We start from the raw sequence: 18,020 nt of genomic DNA, 5'->3' as shown, positions 1-18,020 counted from the left end.
TTTATAACTAAATACCAGAAACAGTGTTATAACACAAATGATAAAGGTCAATTTCCTTAATAAAACAGTAAATCCTACCAACAGGAGGTTCACAGTAAAAGTAACACAGGTGATCAATAAACTCTGGCATCAGATTGAGCACCCTGGATTGAAAGAAATGTAAAATTTTAATGTGAAGTAATTCCCCACTTATTAGGGTGATCAGATTATCACAAGAAGGACACACCCCAAATCCCACCACCTGGTAACTAACCTACTAAGTAACGCCGTTTTCTCCTAAGTGTTTGCCATCTGCTACTAAGAGCAGTGCCTTTTCTTTTACCTCTGATTCCCCTGCAGCTACCACCAGATTAGCACTAATGTTTGTTTGAAAGAATGTGATTAAATGAAATACTTTCCAAAAATTTACAATGCTACCCGCAATATATAAATGTCTCAACTGTACTCTTGTCACTTTTTGCAACTTAGTAGGTAAAAACATAAAATGATGGCTCTTTTTTCCATTTTAATTTGCAGTCCTATTATTGAAATCATTCTTAAAGAGATGCTGAACCATTAACCCTATTTCCAAAACATGAAAAGACGATGGTCAAAAACATCCCAAGAAAGATAAATTTATAGATTTAAGAAAGGCAGCTAACACCAAGGGAGGTTAAAAACAAAGAAAACCCCGCTTGGATTCATCATAGTCTAACTGCTGAATGAAATACAGACAATCCACGGTGACAGAAAAATAGCACCTCTAACACAGCGGCTGAGGTCAGGCACTGGAGGCCAGAAGACGACGCGGCGACGTCTTGAAAAAGCTGCCTGGAAACAGAACAAGACCTAAAACACTTTTATTCAATGAAAACATCCTCCAAGAATGAAGAGGGAATGAAGACAACTTTAGATTTTAAAAGGAAAACAAAACAACATAAAGCCTTAGGAAAAACTGATGGGAGACCTTCAGATTGAAGGCAAACAGTTTTCTGTAAAAATCAGAATCATCAGGAAATGGTACTAATGTAGTTAGACACAAAAGACGGCTCTGTTTCTTTTAACATATATATGACTGTTCAAAGCAAATATAGTGGAGTTTATAAATCTACACAGGCAATAATATAACTTACCCAAACTGATAGAGATAGAAATAGAAAATCTGAATAGCACTTAACTCCCGAAGAACTTGAATTCACTATTGAAACTTTCCCACAAAGACTCTAGCCCAGATGGTTTTACTGGTGAATTCTATCAATCATCTGAGGAAGGAGCAACACCCATGTTAGATAAACTGTTTCAGAAAACAGGAAGCACTTCCCGACTCATTCATATGTTCAGCATAACCCTGAAACTAAAACCTAAACAAGACATCTACAGGAATGAGGAGCATGGACCACCTTTCCTTGTGAGCATGGGAGCAAACACGCCTCACAAAAAGATTCAATCCAAAAGTTTATTAAAAAGGTAATAATACATCCTGCCTAGTAGGGTTACATCACAAGACTGAAAAGTTGGTTTAATATCTGACACTTAATCAACGCAATTCATAATATCAGCAAAATAAATGACCAACGCAAGGCTAATTTTGTTTAGCTACTCACTTTAAGTTCTCTAACTCCTGCTTTCTCAGTGGGGAAGAAGGTGGAGCTGGAATGCATTTGTCTCCATCATGGCTTTTACTGCTAAAATAGAGATGAGAGTCCTAATCATGAAGAGCACAAGCAATCAAATATATTGATAAGTTTCATCTCCCTATCCCCACTCTCATGCAGTTCTTTTATGAAAAAAGTGTAAAAGAATCAAACGGAAAAATACTCAGTAATGCAGCATCACTAACATGTTAAAGCTGCAGCATAGGGACTTTTCTGGTCGTCCAGCAGTTAAGACTCTGTGTTTCCAATGCAGGGGACACAGGTTCGATCCCTGGTTGGGGAACTGGGATCCCACATGCTCCACAGTGCAGCCAAAAGGAAAAAAAAAAAAAAGCTATACCATGTATTAGCTTCTTTTCCCTACCGCTTTAAAAACTCTGTAACAGGAAACAGTATCTCTACTATACAAAGGAAACCATTCCAGTATTTTTACAAATTTCTCATTCTTCTAGTTGTCTTTTACCAACTATAGTAAACCATAACCCCTTGATGGAGGGAAAAAAATTCCACAATTTTTGTTTCAAATTTTCTATAATAAATGTTATATTTTTAGCATCTTAGAAAAGATGCTAAGATGGAAGACTCGAGTTTAAAGGTGCCATATGTATAAAAGAGCTCTTTACATATAATAGTGTTTGTTTTATTACGAGAGAAAATTCTGCCTATTTCTGAGCACTCAGTGCTTAGCCACTCAGTCGTGTCTGACTCTGCAACCCCATGGACTGCAGCCCGCCACGCTTCTGTGTCCATGGAATTTTCCAGGCAAGAATACTGGAGCCGGTAGCCATTCCCTACTCCAGGGGATCTTCCCAATCCAGGGACTGAGCCTGTGTTGATTCTTTACCACTGAGTCACCTGGGAAGCCCCTCAGTTTCTATAGATTGGCATAATATTTCATTTAATGTAGAAAATCAGAAATATACAGAAATATCCTGAAGGTCTGTGGTTTATAGTATGTCAAGAGAAAAGGCAGAAAATAATAAGAAAAGAGAAGTTTTAGGGATTTAAGTATTTATTTTAATAAAGGTTTTTTTTAAAAAAAAACCCATCTCTGACAGCAACAGGATTTCTCGCAATGATTCCTCATGGCAGCGAAAAGCTTACTTTTTACTGTTCTCTTTCAAGATTCTCTCCTCACTTAGCCTTTACCTTATTTTTCTCTTGTAGAAAAAGAAAAAAAAAAAAAAAATATATATATATATATTTGGCCATGCTGTGTAGCTTGTGGGATCTTAGTTCCCCAACCATGGACTAAACCCAGGCCTCTACAGTGAAAGCGTGGAATCCACTAGACCGCCAGGCAATTTCCCAGAAATACTTACACATTCAAACTTCAAAACTGGAAATTCTGGCTGCAGACTTTGGGAACTCATCTACGGGACAGAAGCTGACTAATGAAGCCCTGCAGACCTGACCGAGGGAGGTCAGAGCCGTCGGAATACCTGCAAGCATCACCGCTCTCACTGCTCTCCGCATTGCCACCTAACTGGTTGCTGTTTTTAGATCCATTCTCCTGCTTCGGATCTTGCTGGTCTTCAGGTAGCAGCAGCAGGGCATTTCGGAGACAAATGGCTGCAAACTCCATACTGGCTACAGGAATGGCTGAAGACTGTCCATCACTGAAAAGAACAAACCCAAGTCAGCTAACAAAACGACAATCATAAATAAGACTTCCCTATTATCAGGAATAAAACCAATGGAACTAAATAATAAAGGCTTTGCCCTCGGACAGGTAGAAATGGTAATACAAGCAGTTGTAGGAGAATGCTAAAGAATCCAAAGCCTAAATATCATACAGGCATACCTCGGGGACATCACGGGTTCGGTTCCAGACCACCACAATAAAGACAGTATCACAATAAAGTAAGTCACACAAAAAGTTTTTGGTTTCCCACTGGATATATAAGGAATGCCTACACTATGCTGTGGTCTATTAAGTTTGTAACAACATCATGTCTAAAAAAAAAAGCCAATGTACATATCTTAAGAAATATTAATTGTTAAATGCTAACTATCATGACCCTTTAGCGAGTCAAAATCTTGTTGCAAAAGTACCATCAATGATCACTGATCACCGTAACAAATAATGACGAAAAAGTTTCAGGAAGTCCAAATAATGACAAAAAAGTCTGAGAACGTGCCAAGAATTACCAAAATGTGACACAGAGATTACAAAGTCAATAGCCATTATTGGAAAAATGGCACCAACAGACTTGCTCCACTTAGGGCTGTCACAAACTTTCAATTTGTAAGGAAAAAAAAAAAAAAAGCAACATCTGCAAAGTGCAACACAGAAATAGCCGAGTGCAGTAAAGGGAGGTATGTCTGTATATATGATGTAAAAAGTATAAACAAAAGATTGCAAGTATATACATTATACATGACGTTGCTTCTCCTGGAATGGGACCTCGGGGACAAACTGATGGGATACCTGCAATGTCAGTGTTAATCTAACAAAGGAGTAACAGACAATAAGAACTGTAGTGAAGCCCAGGACAGATACAATCAGAACGGGAAAGAAGGGAAAAAGTAGATTTTCACATCTGAGCTTTGTTTTGGTTGATGTTTGCTTTTAACAATATCTTACTTACAGTTACCTTTGGAAAAAGTAATGTTACTGGTCTTCTAACTTTGTTGAGATTTTATATAATTATCTGTTGGCTTTATATATTAAGCTGAATCAGCTTTATTAGGGAGAAAGAAGGGAAAAGGTGTAACAATTTTAAAATGGTAGGGAAGTGATGCTTTAACTTGTCTTTGAAAGAAATCTGTATTACTGTTGAAATAAAGACCAAATTATTGTGAGCCAGATACGTTTTTGAAACTTTGGGAAAACTTTTAAACGGCATTGAACAATTTTACTTGGGACAGAAGAGAAAAGCAGAAATTTTTTTTAGAAAGCCTACTACTTTAGAAATAGTAGCAACTCCAAATTGGAATCTTTGTAAGAGATAAAGATGTTCATATTTAAAAGTTGTTCAATTGAAAAGCTGTTCTACATGAGACAGCTTTATATTACCTTTGTTGATATATATATAATAGTACTTTTTTCTCCTGCTGCTAAGTCACTTCAGTCGTGTCCGACTCTGTGCGACCCCATAGACGGCAGCCCACCAGGCTCCCCTGTCCCTGGGATTCTCTAGGCAAGAACACTGGAGTGGGTTGCCATTTCCTTCTCCAACTTTTTTCTCCTAGTACTAAGGAATTAGCTTTTGGGACTATGAGAAAATAATAACTAAATGAAAAGCATCAATGATCAACTATATAACAAGGAAACAACAAGATGCCCTCTTCTGGACATTCTGGATAATGGCACTGAACAGACCAGGGTTTCTTAGGGCAACAACCTCAACACCCATGGATATAATAAACCAAAATCATGTATGAAATAACATTCACCACTGACCTATGTATAGCAGTCTATTTGTTGAAGCAGAAATAAAATATAGTTACAAAGTGGCTCCTCCTATGAGGTAACTTCCAACCATATTTTTAAATAAATCACACTATTATGAAATAGTATTAAACATATACGCTTTCTCTTTGCAAAATACTTACTTATAAACGGTATTCTGGATCGATTGTGATGCCAGAACTATTTTACGATGATAGCCTTGACCAACAATAGACTGTACAATTCCTTTTTTACTTGGAAGACCTTTTGTTTCTTGCTCAGAAGTCTACAAAACACAAATCATTTCTAATTAATTTAAAGGAATTGTAAGATGAGGTATGAAAAATAACCCAGGACCTTTCACAATTACTCTAAGAACCTTCTTAAGATCCATCAATGTGGAGTTTGGGGTGATAAATGTTTGGTAATGAAGAGAAAGAGTACATGAGGCTAAAAGTCGGTGACATAGACCACACTTTACTAGTATAAGCTCTGAGATAAACCTGAGGCAAACCAGCAATTCAAGAGTGACTCAAGGAACAACAAGGTGCCACTGTGCAGCAGAGAGAACTATATTCAATATCCCATGAAAAACTATAATGGAAGAGAATATTAAAAAAGAATGTATTTAAAAAGAAAAGAATGACTCAAGCGTTTATTCAGAATGATTTCTGGACCAGTCTGTGCCCTAGGCACTATGCTGGATATGACGGGCATTTTCTTTCTTAAAGAAAGTAAGAGTCACAGAATCACAGTGAATGAGAGAAGGGAAGCAGTTCTATTTCCTGAAACAAACATCCCTCCCTTCTTAACTGCAAGTGTTAAATTACAGCGTCAAAAACATATACACAAACAAGCTGCATATGTCAAAATTTATCGTAGGCATGACTTTTACCTTCCAGGAAATTAAAATCCTACAGCCCTGTAAACATTAAACTGAAAATAGTAAAAGCTACTAGCACATATAGAAACAGTTTAGGATATTTCATTATGATATATAATCTCATTACAGGAGCTTAGTGGTGCCAACTTCCTTTATCGTCCCCCCCTTTATGCTACGTCTCTGATTTACCTGCATTTTATCAAGTTCTGCAGGTTCTCATACACAGGGACAGACTGGAGACAACTCACAGGAACTTGCAGAGATAAACTCTGCCCTGCAAAAGGCCCACCTCTCAACTCGTTGTTTCTGCGCTGTTACTTCTCCCTCCCTAATAAAACTTCCTCATGGTTCCACCCCCATATACGTGTGACTTTTAACAAAGCAAGGATTTACATGTATCTTCATTTAAGAAAGAATTACATGACGTATTAAAAATACAATAAAAGTGACTGAGTGACTGGAACTAATTTTTTTTTTATTGAGGTGGCAGCTAAGGAATACTAGTGAAAAATAAAGACAGGGTAGATGTTCTGAACCACGATTAGAAGGCCTTCTCTTCTGACCTCTTTTCCTGGCAGGGGTGATAAAAACTTTCAACAGCTTGCCCATACTCTCTTCTCTGATCCTTAAGGCTGTAGAAGCTGATCAGATGGCTAGATCTGGATGGGACTAAAAATCCACAGAACAGACCACAGATTCAATAGGACACCAACAGTCAGAGAGTGTGCCAGAACAGTGTTAATGTAAAATATTATGTGATTAAAATATTCATAATTTTAGAGTAGATTGGCAGTAATCACACTCAAGAAGTATTTTCAGAACTCAGAAAAATAAATGGCACGTATCCAGAAAAGTAAATGGTATGTGGTGATTTTTTAAAGTAGTTTTCTCTTAAACACTCTGAGTCTATATTTTTTATTTAGTAAATATTTTCTTATATATAGTATACATTGCTCAGGCAAACAAAAACCCTGGATCTGCCAAAAGAGGTCTGCAACGACATGCACTGATAATGCCTCCTTGGTGTCACCAAGTTACTGCTTATTGATAAAGGAGTTTATTTTCAGAAAGTAAACTTTGTCCTGCATCCCTTCTGTCCTGAGTAAATTAAAAGAAATGTTGCACAATTTTATTTGGAGTTTATGATTTCTCCTGTTGGGATATTCCTCTCATGTTACTCAAGAGTATTTTGGGGCTGATTTTACCTCAGGTTCTAGACGGAGGAGAAGTGCAAAGATAGATCATTATTTATGGCAAATTTCCTGTTAGTAGCACAGGATTATGAGTGTTCTGGTATCTGTCAGGTTTTCACAACCAAATCATTTTTGCCATTTTTAAAAATATTTACAAATTTACAATTTTCTAGAAGAAAATGGGAGAGGAAAAAAAACCTCATGAAATCCATAGAAGACAGACAATCCTAACAGCACCATTTCTAAAAATAAGTCATTTTAAAAGAAAATAATTAAACCTCACTAGAACCTCCAACACTAATTAAATTCATCTCATTAAAGAGAATAAGCAATTTCTAGAGATCCTTTTGTTAAAACAAAACAAAATAAATTATACCTAGAATTGTTTATCACTTAATTACCCATTAAGAAAGCTATCTCTTGATATGAAGGAAAAGTACAATGAAATAATCCACTAAAGCCTTTCAAAGACAACATTCACCTCTTCCCCCAGTGGTGGCAAACTCAAATCAAACTGCTTGTATCGTGTGTGACAACTGCCAGGCAGACACACCTCTTTAATCCCTTTAGCTCCTGTAGCTGCTTTTCAGGAAGTGCTATTCCCCATGGCAGACATGCCAGGCAAAACCTCTGGATGTCGTACCCCTAGAGCCTAGCAAGGACTGGGGGTGGCTTGGAGACAGGGTGGTACAGACAGCTGGTGAATCTGATACGACCTGTCTTTCCCCCACCTCCCACTGACCCCTCCCCAACCTGAGATTCAAAAGGCTTTCGTCACACGCTGTTTGGAGATAACCTAGGCGTGGACGCTAGTGTAAACTGGTCTATTTCTCCTAACCACTGTGGATGGACACGTGTCAGAGAGAAAAAGCCTGGTAATCCACTAACTCCACAACATCTGAATCAGAAGTAAACCTGCAGGCACGGGAGGAAACTCAGGAGTTCTGTCCACACTCGCAGTGTTATCAGCAGTCCTCGTTTAATCAGCTGGTGCATACAGCACTTCCACGCCAGCTGGCAGCGTGGCCCCTGTCCCGGCAGCTAGCAGACCACTGCTGCAACAGATACGACCTCCTGAACGGCTTCAACTTTTCAACATGACTGCTGACACATGTGGTCACTCTTTCCAAGAGCCAGAAAGTGAAAACATGACTTCACGAAACTAAATTTTGTCCAACTGATAAGGAACGGAAGACTATCTTTACAAGTTCCCTGAGAGTCAGCAAGGGGAGGAGGGCAGCAAGTCGAGGTGGGGGTTCAAAAAGATAGAGACTCACTCCCTTATTGGCAGCAATGCAGCATTCAGCCAGCCGCAGCCAGAGCCGGGGGTTTGCGTGATAAACCTGAACCGCTTCAATCAGACACTCAAATGCAGCGAGCGGCCTTCCAATGTGAAGCAGCTGAATCCCACAGTTATACAGCAACTCATACCTCTTGTTGGTTAGTAATGTACACATAGGTCTTCCTGAAAATTTTTTGCCTGATGATAAAAAGCAGATGAGAACAAATCATTAGATTTAAAATAGCAGCTCCACTGAAAACATTTCTTCACTAAGTACTCAACGACTACCTTGTCTGACACCGAGGAGCCCAATCCTCAATCTGAAGGTGTAAACACCTCCCACCACAATGATGATCTCCACTCCCGACCCAACAAATATCCTCCAGAGGCATCTCAGTTGTCTGTGCTCATGGAGCCAGAGATGTGTCTTCTCATGTGCCAGCTCCTCAGGCAACAATGTTCCAGGAAGGCAAAGACAGAGACAGGACCCTCTCTCACTCCCATGAACCTTACACTACCCCTCCACACTCTTAGCGCCTATAAGAAGATGCCCCTCCTCTTCACCTCCAGTTCAGCCAGGCTTCCCTTGTGGCTCAGATAGTAGAGAATCCCCCTACGATGCGGGAGACCTGGGGTTGATCCCTGGGTTGGGAAGATCCTCTGGAGGAGCGCATGGCAAGCTACTCCGGTATTCTTGCCTGGAGAATCCCATGGACAGAGGAGCCTGGAGGGCTAGAGTCCACGGGGTCGCAAAGAGTTGGACACGACTGAGTGACTAAGCACAGCACAGTCATTTTATCATCGTGTATTTTCTCAAGCAGAAGTATTCGGCTGATGTTAGGGTTTTAGGGAACTTTACCATGGAAACAAAAACGTACTACACCTACAGTGACGAGTGTTCATTCACGTATTCTCAGTTTCACTGCTGCTGTTCAGTCACTAAGGTGTGTCTGACTCTTTGTGACCCCATGGACCGCGGCATGCTAGGGCTCCCTGGCCTTCACTACCTCCTGGAGTTTGTTCAAATTTGTATCTATTGAGGTGGTGATGCTATCCAACTATCTCCTCCTCAGCCTCCCTCTTCTCCTTTCTTTCCTAGGCCGTAATAAAACGAGAGGAGGGATTCCCTGGCAGTCCAGTGGTTAGGACTTGGCGCTGTCACTGTTAGGGCCCAGGTTTGATCCCTGGTCGAGGAACTAAGATCCCACAAGCCGTGCGGTGGGGTCAAAAAAAGGAGAGAGACTATGTGTGATTTTTTTGGATATATTTTTCATCAATTAAATAGTCTTTAAGCTACACAATTACCTGATTTTAAGGATTTCAGATCAAGGATCCATATACTAAGAATATAAAGGAATAAACTTCATAAATTTGCTTCAAGATTATCAGGTGCTGCCAATAGTATCACATATGAAACCCCCTGAAGAAAAAAAAAAAAGGCTAGAATAAAACTAGTTTAGGGACTTCCCTGGTGGTCTAGTGGCTAAGACCTCACGTTCCCAAAGGAGGGGGGTCTGGGTTTGATCCCTGGTCAGGGAACTAGATCCTGCATGCCTCACTAAAGAGATACCTCATGCTGCAAGGAAGAAGATCCTGAGTGCTGCAAGTCAGACCTGGAGCAGCCAAAATGAATTAAAAAAAAAAAAAAAAAAAAACCCACAAACAAAAAAACAAACTAGTTTGGCAGAGTTAATCAATCTTAGGAAAATACTTTGCTTTATAACATTACCACATGAGATTACTGCTATTTCAAATCCATGAAAAAGTGAATGTAATTTAAACTTTTTTGATTATTATTCCTAACACCTTGCTACACAAAGTAACAATATTTACTAAAAGTCCAGAGTCAATTTCTGGGGTGGGATCATGTGTATGTAAGGACACATGATGTGCATTTTAACCAGATACTTGCTCCCTGAAATCATGCTTTCCTTGAGTAGTGAAACACAAACTGGCCCCATCCATGGGCTTACCTGGATCGGTGCTGCCTGCACTGAGCTGAGCACAGACGTTGTCATTCTCCTGTAGAGCCTTTTTAAAGTAGAAAATTCCCAAATTGTGCTTGCTCATGGCAAAATGGATACAACCAAGATTATTCCAGAACATGCACCGCAAGCATTCACCTGAGAAAAACATAAATTTATCCACAAACAAACTTTACTGCTGACATACATCCTACAAGAATCAGGCTTTTGGGGCCTGAGTTAATTCTATATTCAATGCCACTCAGACACTAGAGAACAGTTTACAAGGCATTCGAAATTTAGGAAAACATCTGAAAATTCTGTAAACTCTTTTCTTTTAAAATCTCTCATTAAAGGTGATAAATAAATAAATCTAGCGTATTGATTTTTTTTTTAGCATACTGATTTTGTTAGCCTGTTTATCTTTTTCTGACTTCATTTTTAATAACCACAGGCAAATGATACAAAAATGCAGAAGTATTTACTAGTAACATGATAAGTACGAACTGCATCCACACAACAGTTTTGGGAGGAAAGAAGCAAGTTACAGAAGGGAGAGAAGTATATTAAGAACACGTAAATGGAACGTATAAATCCTGCTCTGTTTTGTTCAACTCTGTCTTCACTCTTCTTTCCATTCACACTCCTTTAAACACGACGATGGCAGCGCACCTACCTTCCTGCGTGAGTTGGGCGTTTCTATTTCTTATCCTGCACCCTTGCTGCTTCCTAGTTCTTAGTCCCTTTAAAAGAGCTGGTTACAGATGTTCTCCTACTGGTTACCCGCTAGTGTGTGTGTTATAGAAACCTTCTGTCCCGTGAGTTCCACTTATCCCCCCACTGCCAGCTTGGCATCTGCCCTGAGAGCTGGTTAGAGTGTGTGTATGTGTATGCCTATGTTTTTAATCATAAAAAGTTTCACATTTTTATGTGGTCAAGCTTAGTCATCCTTTCTAAACTGTATGGTTCTGAGATTTTGGATAATGTTTAATTAAGGCTTCTTCACCACAAAAATAAGATAGTCATCCAAGTTTTCTTTTGTTGTCTTTATGATTTTATTTTTACGTTTTAATCCTGCATGTGTCTGGATTTTATTTTGGTGTAATGAAAGCAATCCAAGCTTTAGTTTTCTTTTTCTAAATGGTTTCCCAAACATTCCTAAACAATTTGCTGACAGTCTGTCTTTTCCTAAATGATATAAAACACCAAACTAGACTGATAAAATTAATAATCAGAATATTCATTCAATGCTTAATGCTAAAAATGGAAGGCTGGTTTCATTTTGCTTTATATTTAACTTATTTTTAATTTAAATTTTACCTTAAAATTAAGCAGTGATAATATTTAAGAAAGAAAAAAAAGTAAGAAATATGTTTTAAAGGAGGTTGTTTCTTGTGGTGGCATTATGAACAATTTAAGAAAAACTCTATTCCCAAATCTTCTCTAACAGTCCTACTGTATTAGCAGCAAACACTGAATTTTATATATGGCAAGCAAATGAAAGATTTTAAAATAAATACAATGAAAAATATCAATACAAAAAGTATACAACTATATATAAAACCTTTCCTATTAGATTGTAAGTGCTGACTAGTTAACTACATGTCTGGCTCCATTTTAAAGACTGACAACGTCAAGTCTGAAATCAGTGTCAAGACAATTCTAGGTAAAATTTCTGCAATGTATATTATCTTTTTAGTCTGAGAGACCATTTCAGTTTGGGTGTTAGAGGGTCTCTGAGGGGAAATTATGACAATAAAAACATGAAAAATAAAAATTTAGCAGAATTAGACATGAGTACTCAGAATAAGCAGACAATCTGAGAGAATTATAATGGAAAATACTGCCTTTTTCTTTCCTTTATGACTCCACTGAACTGAAGGGGGTAAATAGGGGGAGGTTTGAGTGTGTTTACACGTATGTTTTGTACACTGGTCTAAACAGAATGTCAGATGAAACAAATATTTATTCATCGTTTGCATTCTGAACTTAGTCCAAAATATTTTCACTAGTTTAACCTCATTTCTTGAATAAACCGATTTTCTTCCTCCTTCTCCATAAAACAGCAACGACATGAACTTAAATGAGAGCTGCAAATTTTACCTTTCATTTTACTATTAATATTAAGCAATTTGTTAAGGCTTTAGAGGAAAAAATAGATAGCAGTAAGTAAATTCCTAATTTATAAAAATATTTTCGATATAATAGTCTAAAAAATATTTCATAATATCACTGCTTTTAAGGGAAAAAGTAAAATCACGGTCATTTCATTTCCTTAAAAGGTCTCTCATTTCCCAAAGCAAAAGCCTAAAGTCCTTATGCCTTGGACACAATTTCTAAGCTGGTATTAAAACCAAAATGACTGAAAGAGTCCCTGAGGTGAAAGACAAGTAGGACAAGTGAGGCATCTTTTAGAATGGAAACAAGTAATAAAAGAAAATTCTAGAAATTTTCTGCAGCAGAAATAAAAAATATTTTAATTTAAAAAATCACTCTTGAATAGCAGCCTAGGCGTAGAACAAAGAGCAACAAGGCGTAGAAGAATCAGGAAGAAAACACCAACACTTCACAATTTTCTTTTACCTGTTTTCATGAATCCTGGATGCTCAGCAATGTTTGAACTATTCAACAGTTTCACAGCTTTTCGATAATTGCCTCTTAAGTACTCAAAATTGCTTTTAAGAAACAGGGAAGGTGCAGACTGTAAAGAAAACACAAGTTTCTTACAGTTTGTTCTCAGATGCCTAATGCGAGATCATAATCACACCACTGCACTGGCACGTGGCTAACAGCGTAACCAAACCACGTTAAGTCAAGGTCACGAAAACTAGTCTCTGACTTTCCTACCGTTTTCACAACCTAAAACAATGAGACCTGGCGGGCAGCACTTTACAACTTGAATTATTAAATGGCTACCTAAAAAAATACATACAACATATATGAATAAGAATATAATCTGCAAAGCATCCTTTGCAGACAGCACTGATCGTCTTCATCTATTATACTATTAACTGAGAGCCAAGTTAACAGAACTAGGTCCTTCATCTTAATGATTATTACAGACTGGGGATCTCCCTTATCTTCTAGGACACGAATACACCTTCATTAGAACCCAAAGTACAAATGATTAAATGCTTTTCCGAGTAAGGGGGAAAAGGTGTTATTTTATGGATGGAAAAATTCGCTGTTTTCAACAGCGATTATTTCATCAAGAGAATAATCATGCTTTGGATCACAGACCATCTTTCGCTTCTGAAACTTGCTCCTGAAGTTTTCCCTGATGTGGGTATGACTAACAATGATTTATTTTCCTGGTCATCTCTCCCCTTCGATGATGGCATCCTTTAAGAAAGGGAATCATGTCTTTTCTCCCTGAAAAGACTTGATAATAGCCTCAAGTCTACCCCTCAGGTCTGAAATCCCTTGAAACTGAGCCAGTGGCTAGTTTGGATCCTGCCTGAGATTTCTAGAGTCAACTTTCCTGAACTTTTGCTACTATAAACTTTATCTCTTTATGACTTCACACTTTTAATTTACAGTTTTCCTAAAAGTATCTGTCTCTTCACTGTCTTAAGGGTACTTATCATGCAGGGTTGGAGTGGAGGGAAAGGAAGGGGTATTTTTAACTCGAAATACTCTAGCACCAATCAAACTGAAGGTACTCTCTGTCGAGCCAAAGATTATGTGGAAGGGGCAGGTTTGGGCAACAACCAAATTATTTACCTTTAATAAATGTTTTGGGTATAATCTAAAAAAAATACTACAGTATCTAATAACAGTCAATGTTAAGTTAATTGTGATAAACCACTCACAGAATTTTGGACAGCTGTATACTAAGGGGGAAATGCTTGTTGCAGTTTTAAGTGAGAAAGACACTATAATAAATTACAAACACAGAATGATCAGTAGCTCACAACTCAACATAAAGGTTTTTATCTGGCAGTATACATATATTACAATAAATGTAAATTACTTAAAGCTGACAAATACCTACAGTGCAAATAAGAAAATTTGGGACATAAAAGCTACTCATTTAAAAAAAATAAAAACAGAAAAGTCAAGAAACTTACATTCCCCGCTGTATTCATGACGGACTTGATTTCCCTTTTGCATGCCTTTAGGGACTTCATTTGGATATATGCTCTTACTTTATACTGTCAAAGGAAAAACACTAGTATGTAGGAACCATGGTGGATTTACACATGGTGAAGTTTTACTTTCTAGTTAAGAAAATTAAACCCAATCTATTCACAACATAGTTATACCAGGTACTTGTGAAAGTGGGTTTAAAAAAACCTTTTTTTTGATTATTTTTACTGTACTCTTGGAATATACATTAAAAAAAAAAATTTCTCTCTTGGAATACACTTTCAAAAACTAAAACACGGTTGAACGAAATTTATATCTAAGTTCCAAGGAAAAATCTTATCAATCCTTAACTGTATATGACTAACTAACAATGCATTTTCAAATTCTACAAACTGATTTTTATCATCCAATACGTTCCCGGGCCATTTCTCTCAATTTTCTATAGTGAATTAAAAGAAATAATATTGCAGTATCATCTTAAGCAAAATATACTTAGATAAATGTGTTCCTAAACTTTAATACTTCAAAACCAATAAACATACATGCCTTTAATTACTGTTTTCAATGATCACATCCTTCATTATTCATAACTACAAGTAAATATGTCAGGTGTACCTCCTCTTAAACTTTACGCTACCTGATGTATCTTTGACTTTGCAACTTCTATTAGCGCTCCACTTTCAGCTTTATGATTAGATCCATCTTTGTTGGTATTATTACCAGTCTGTAGGGTGGTAAAACAAAGTTAACCAAGATTGAATATTTTTGACCATAACTGAAATCACTGACTTACAAGTGAGCTAATCTGAATCACCTAGAGAACATTTTTAAAATTCTGAATCCCAGGTCCCATTTGGGTGGGTGACAGGAAACTCTTAAGAAGCTCACAGTTGAGTATAATGACGGGCTAGGTTTAAAAAGCATGGTGTTACTTGGACAAAACTGATTATCTTCCTAAAACACAGAACAGATCATGTCATTCCCTCTTAGTCTGCCTTGCAATACAAGGGACACCAGTCTGATCCCTGGTCTGGGAAGATCCCACATGCCTTGGAGCCACTAAGCCTGCCCACCCCAACTACTGAGCCTGTGTGCTGCAACTCCTGAAGCCAACTCACCACAACTACACGAAGCCTGCACGCAGCAATGAAGAGCCCCACAGTCTAAACGTAACATAAATGAATCTTTTATTAAAAAAAAAAAAGAAAGAAAAAACTTTCTTTGGGACTTCCTGGGGGGTTAAGAACTTGCCTTGCAATGCAAGGGATAACCAGTTCGATCCAGAGTCTGGGAAGATCCCACATGCTGTGGGGCAACTAAACCCATGCACCACAAATACCAAAGCCTGTGCTTTGTAACAAGAGCAGCCACCACAATGAGAAGCCCAGGCACCGAAACTAGAGAAAGGCTGTACACAGCAACTAGGAGCCAGTGCAGCAAAAAAAAACAGTAACAGCAAAGCTATCATTAAAAAAAAGAAAGAAAGCAAGCAGACCAGCGGGTACCAGAGGCGGAGGGGAGGGGAGAATGGAATGACTGCTAACAGGTACAGGGGTTCTTTCTGGAGTGATGGCAGTGTTCCGGAATTCAGGTAGTGGTAATGGTTGCACAATTATGTGAGTACACTGAAAACCACTGAACTGTATACTTTAAAATGATAGATTCTGTGTATGTGAATTATCTTTCAATAAACCTATTAAAATAATACTTAGTAACCACAAATACTAAACATACTATACAGTTTAGTCTGATCACCTCAGAACACTCACCTCATTCTTTCCATTTTTGTTATTGTTTCCTTGTGAAATCATTTTTTCTAGAACAGCAAGAAGATGTAAAGCTTTCTCAGCTTGGTAGGTTAATATATACAGGTCTACGAGCAAAAAACACACTGCTTGGGCAAATTTTTCTTCTGGGGGGAAAAAAGAAAAAAAAGAAAAAACAAGAAAAGTCACATTCCAAAATAATATCTCAGACCATTCCCCGCACAGAGAGCTCTAAAAAGCAAAGCCTGAGTCTTTTACTTAAAGGAGCGTTCATTCCCCAGAGCCACGTGTGGAAGCCAAGTGCAGTATCAACTATGTCATCCTATTAGGCTTCCCAAGGCCTCGCGCATCAGGGATTCTAGTGCCTGAAATTCCTTTGGCAAAGTATCTACCAAATATCAGCACTTCTAATGAGGAGTATTATGTTAGGTGGAAGGAAACCCTAATTCCAGAGCCTGGTTACTTAATAGATGCACAGCCTCTGCACATCACGGAACTATTCAAGCTCAGCTGATTGACCTGAGACGTGGAGAGAACACTTCACGTGCCTGACGGCAGGGGGTGGACTAGGTGAACAAGGAGGACTTGTTCCTTCTAATCCTAAAAAGGTCTGCGACTCTAGGAAAACAGACTTCCTTTCTAGGCACTGAGATAGAGAAATAAGCAAGGGGATCAAAGACCCAAATGGAGTATACCAGAAGCTGAAAACAGCCAAGCGGAAAACCCAATGGCAAAAATCCCAAAAAGAAGAACCACCAGTGAAGGAAAGAGGGGTGACCCAGTACACGACGTGACACCATTCTCCCTTCCTTTCGGAAGAGAAGACAAACGGAAAGGGTCTAAGAGGAGGCTGCCAGAAAGACACACAGGCACAGGGAACAAATATGGACACCGAGGGGGAAAATGCAGGGTGGAGTGGACTGCGAGCCGGGACTGACACCTACACACTGCTGTGCATAAAACAGAGAACCGTGAGAACCTGGTGCGCAGCACAGCAAACTCCACTCAGTGCTCGGAGGTGACCTACGTGGGAAGGCAGTCCCAAAACGAGGGGATATACGTATAGCTGGTTCACTCGGCTGTACAGCAGAAACTAACACACCACTGGAAAGCAGCTAGCTACACTCCAGTAAAAATTTACTACATGCCAAAAAGAAAAGAAGGCTGCTGTAATCAAGAACTGACCATTTCAGGGGAAGCCCATGGTGGTCCAGGGGTGAGGACGCCACGCTTCCAGTGATGGGGCTGGGGCGCGATCCGGGGCCTGACAAGCCTTCCTGATTCCAGGCTTGCGCTTACACAGTGGCCACGGTGGAATCCACTGAAGACTAAGCGATGCAGTTGACGTGCCAAGGTCGCATGTCTAGAAGGGCTACCCAGCTCAGCTGAGAGCCCGCCAGTCCTTACCCAGGCCACAGTGCTGGATCTGTGCTGCTCCCCCGGGGCCCCGCTTGCTCCTGTCCCGGTGACACCGTCTTCTCACTCCCCGGAACCACCATCACCACAGGGCCTCTGCATACACTACAACCTCTGGCTGTGACACTTTCCCGCCAACTGCAGGGCTTACCTCTCTTCACTCGAGCCACTTTGCAAATACTGTCTTATTCCAGGCCTTCCTCAATTACCTTATCTAAAAATGACATCCCCAGTCAATCCTCTTACCCAATTTTAGCCTTCTTTCCAGGATTTAACTACCTCACAATACATATTTGTTGTATTGCTCTCTCTGCCATTAGAAGATAAGCTTAATGAAAGCGAAGACTCGATTGTATTCACTATTATCTTCTGATTCCAAAACAGCATCTGCTCAATAAA

The 18,020-nt window shown here is 39.0% G+C and overlaps 1 protein-coding gene across 1 annotated transcript in view; it reads right to left on the bottom strand.

The window, feature by feature from the left end:
* The window catches only part of CNOT10 (CCR4-NOT transcription complex subunit 10), a 47,904-nt gene that overhangs the window by 19,971 nt on the left and 9,913 nt on the right, over nucleotides 1–18,020 (bottom strand). Inside the window, exons 5-13 of the mRNA XM_068982193.1 lie at nucleotides 16,209–16,351; nucleotides 15,077–15,163; nucleotides 14,421–14,504; nucleotides 12,934–13,051; nucleotides 10,360–10,509; nucleotides 8,382–8,584; nucleotides 5,193–5,314; nucleotides 3,077–3,253; nucleotides 1,584–1,664 (exon numbers count right to left, since the gene is read on the bottom strand). Of these exons, the coding sequence (XP_068838294.1) occupies nucleotides 1,584–1,664; nucleotides 3,077–3,253; nucleotides 5,193–5,314; nucleotides 8,382–8,584; nucleotides 10,360–10,509; nucleotides 12,934–13,051; nucleotides 14,421–14,504; nucleotides 15,077–15,163; nucleotides 16,209–16,351 (1,165 nt within the window). The remainder of the gene's footprint in view (nucleotides 1–1,583; nucleotides 1,665–3,076; nucleotides 3,254–5,192; nucleotides 5,315–8,381; nucleotides 8,585–10,359; nucleotides 10,510–12,933; nucleotides 13,052–14,420; nucleotides 14,505–15,076; nucleotides 15,164–16,208; nucleotides 16,352–18,020) is intronic.

This window comes from Capricornis sumatraensis, chromosome 10 (assembly GCF_032405125.1).
Source record: "Capricornis sumatraensis isolate serow.1 chromosome 10, serow.2, whole genome shotgun sequence".
Classification (NCBI taxonomy): Eukaryota; Metazoa; Chordata; class Mammalia; order Artiodactyla; family Bovidae; genus Capricornis; species Capricornis sumatraensis.
This window is presented reverse-complemented; position numbering and strand designations above follow the sequence as displayed.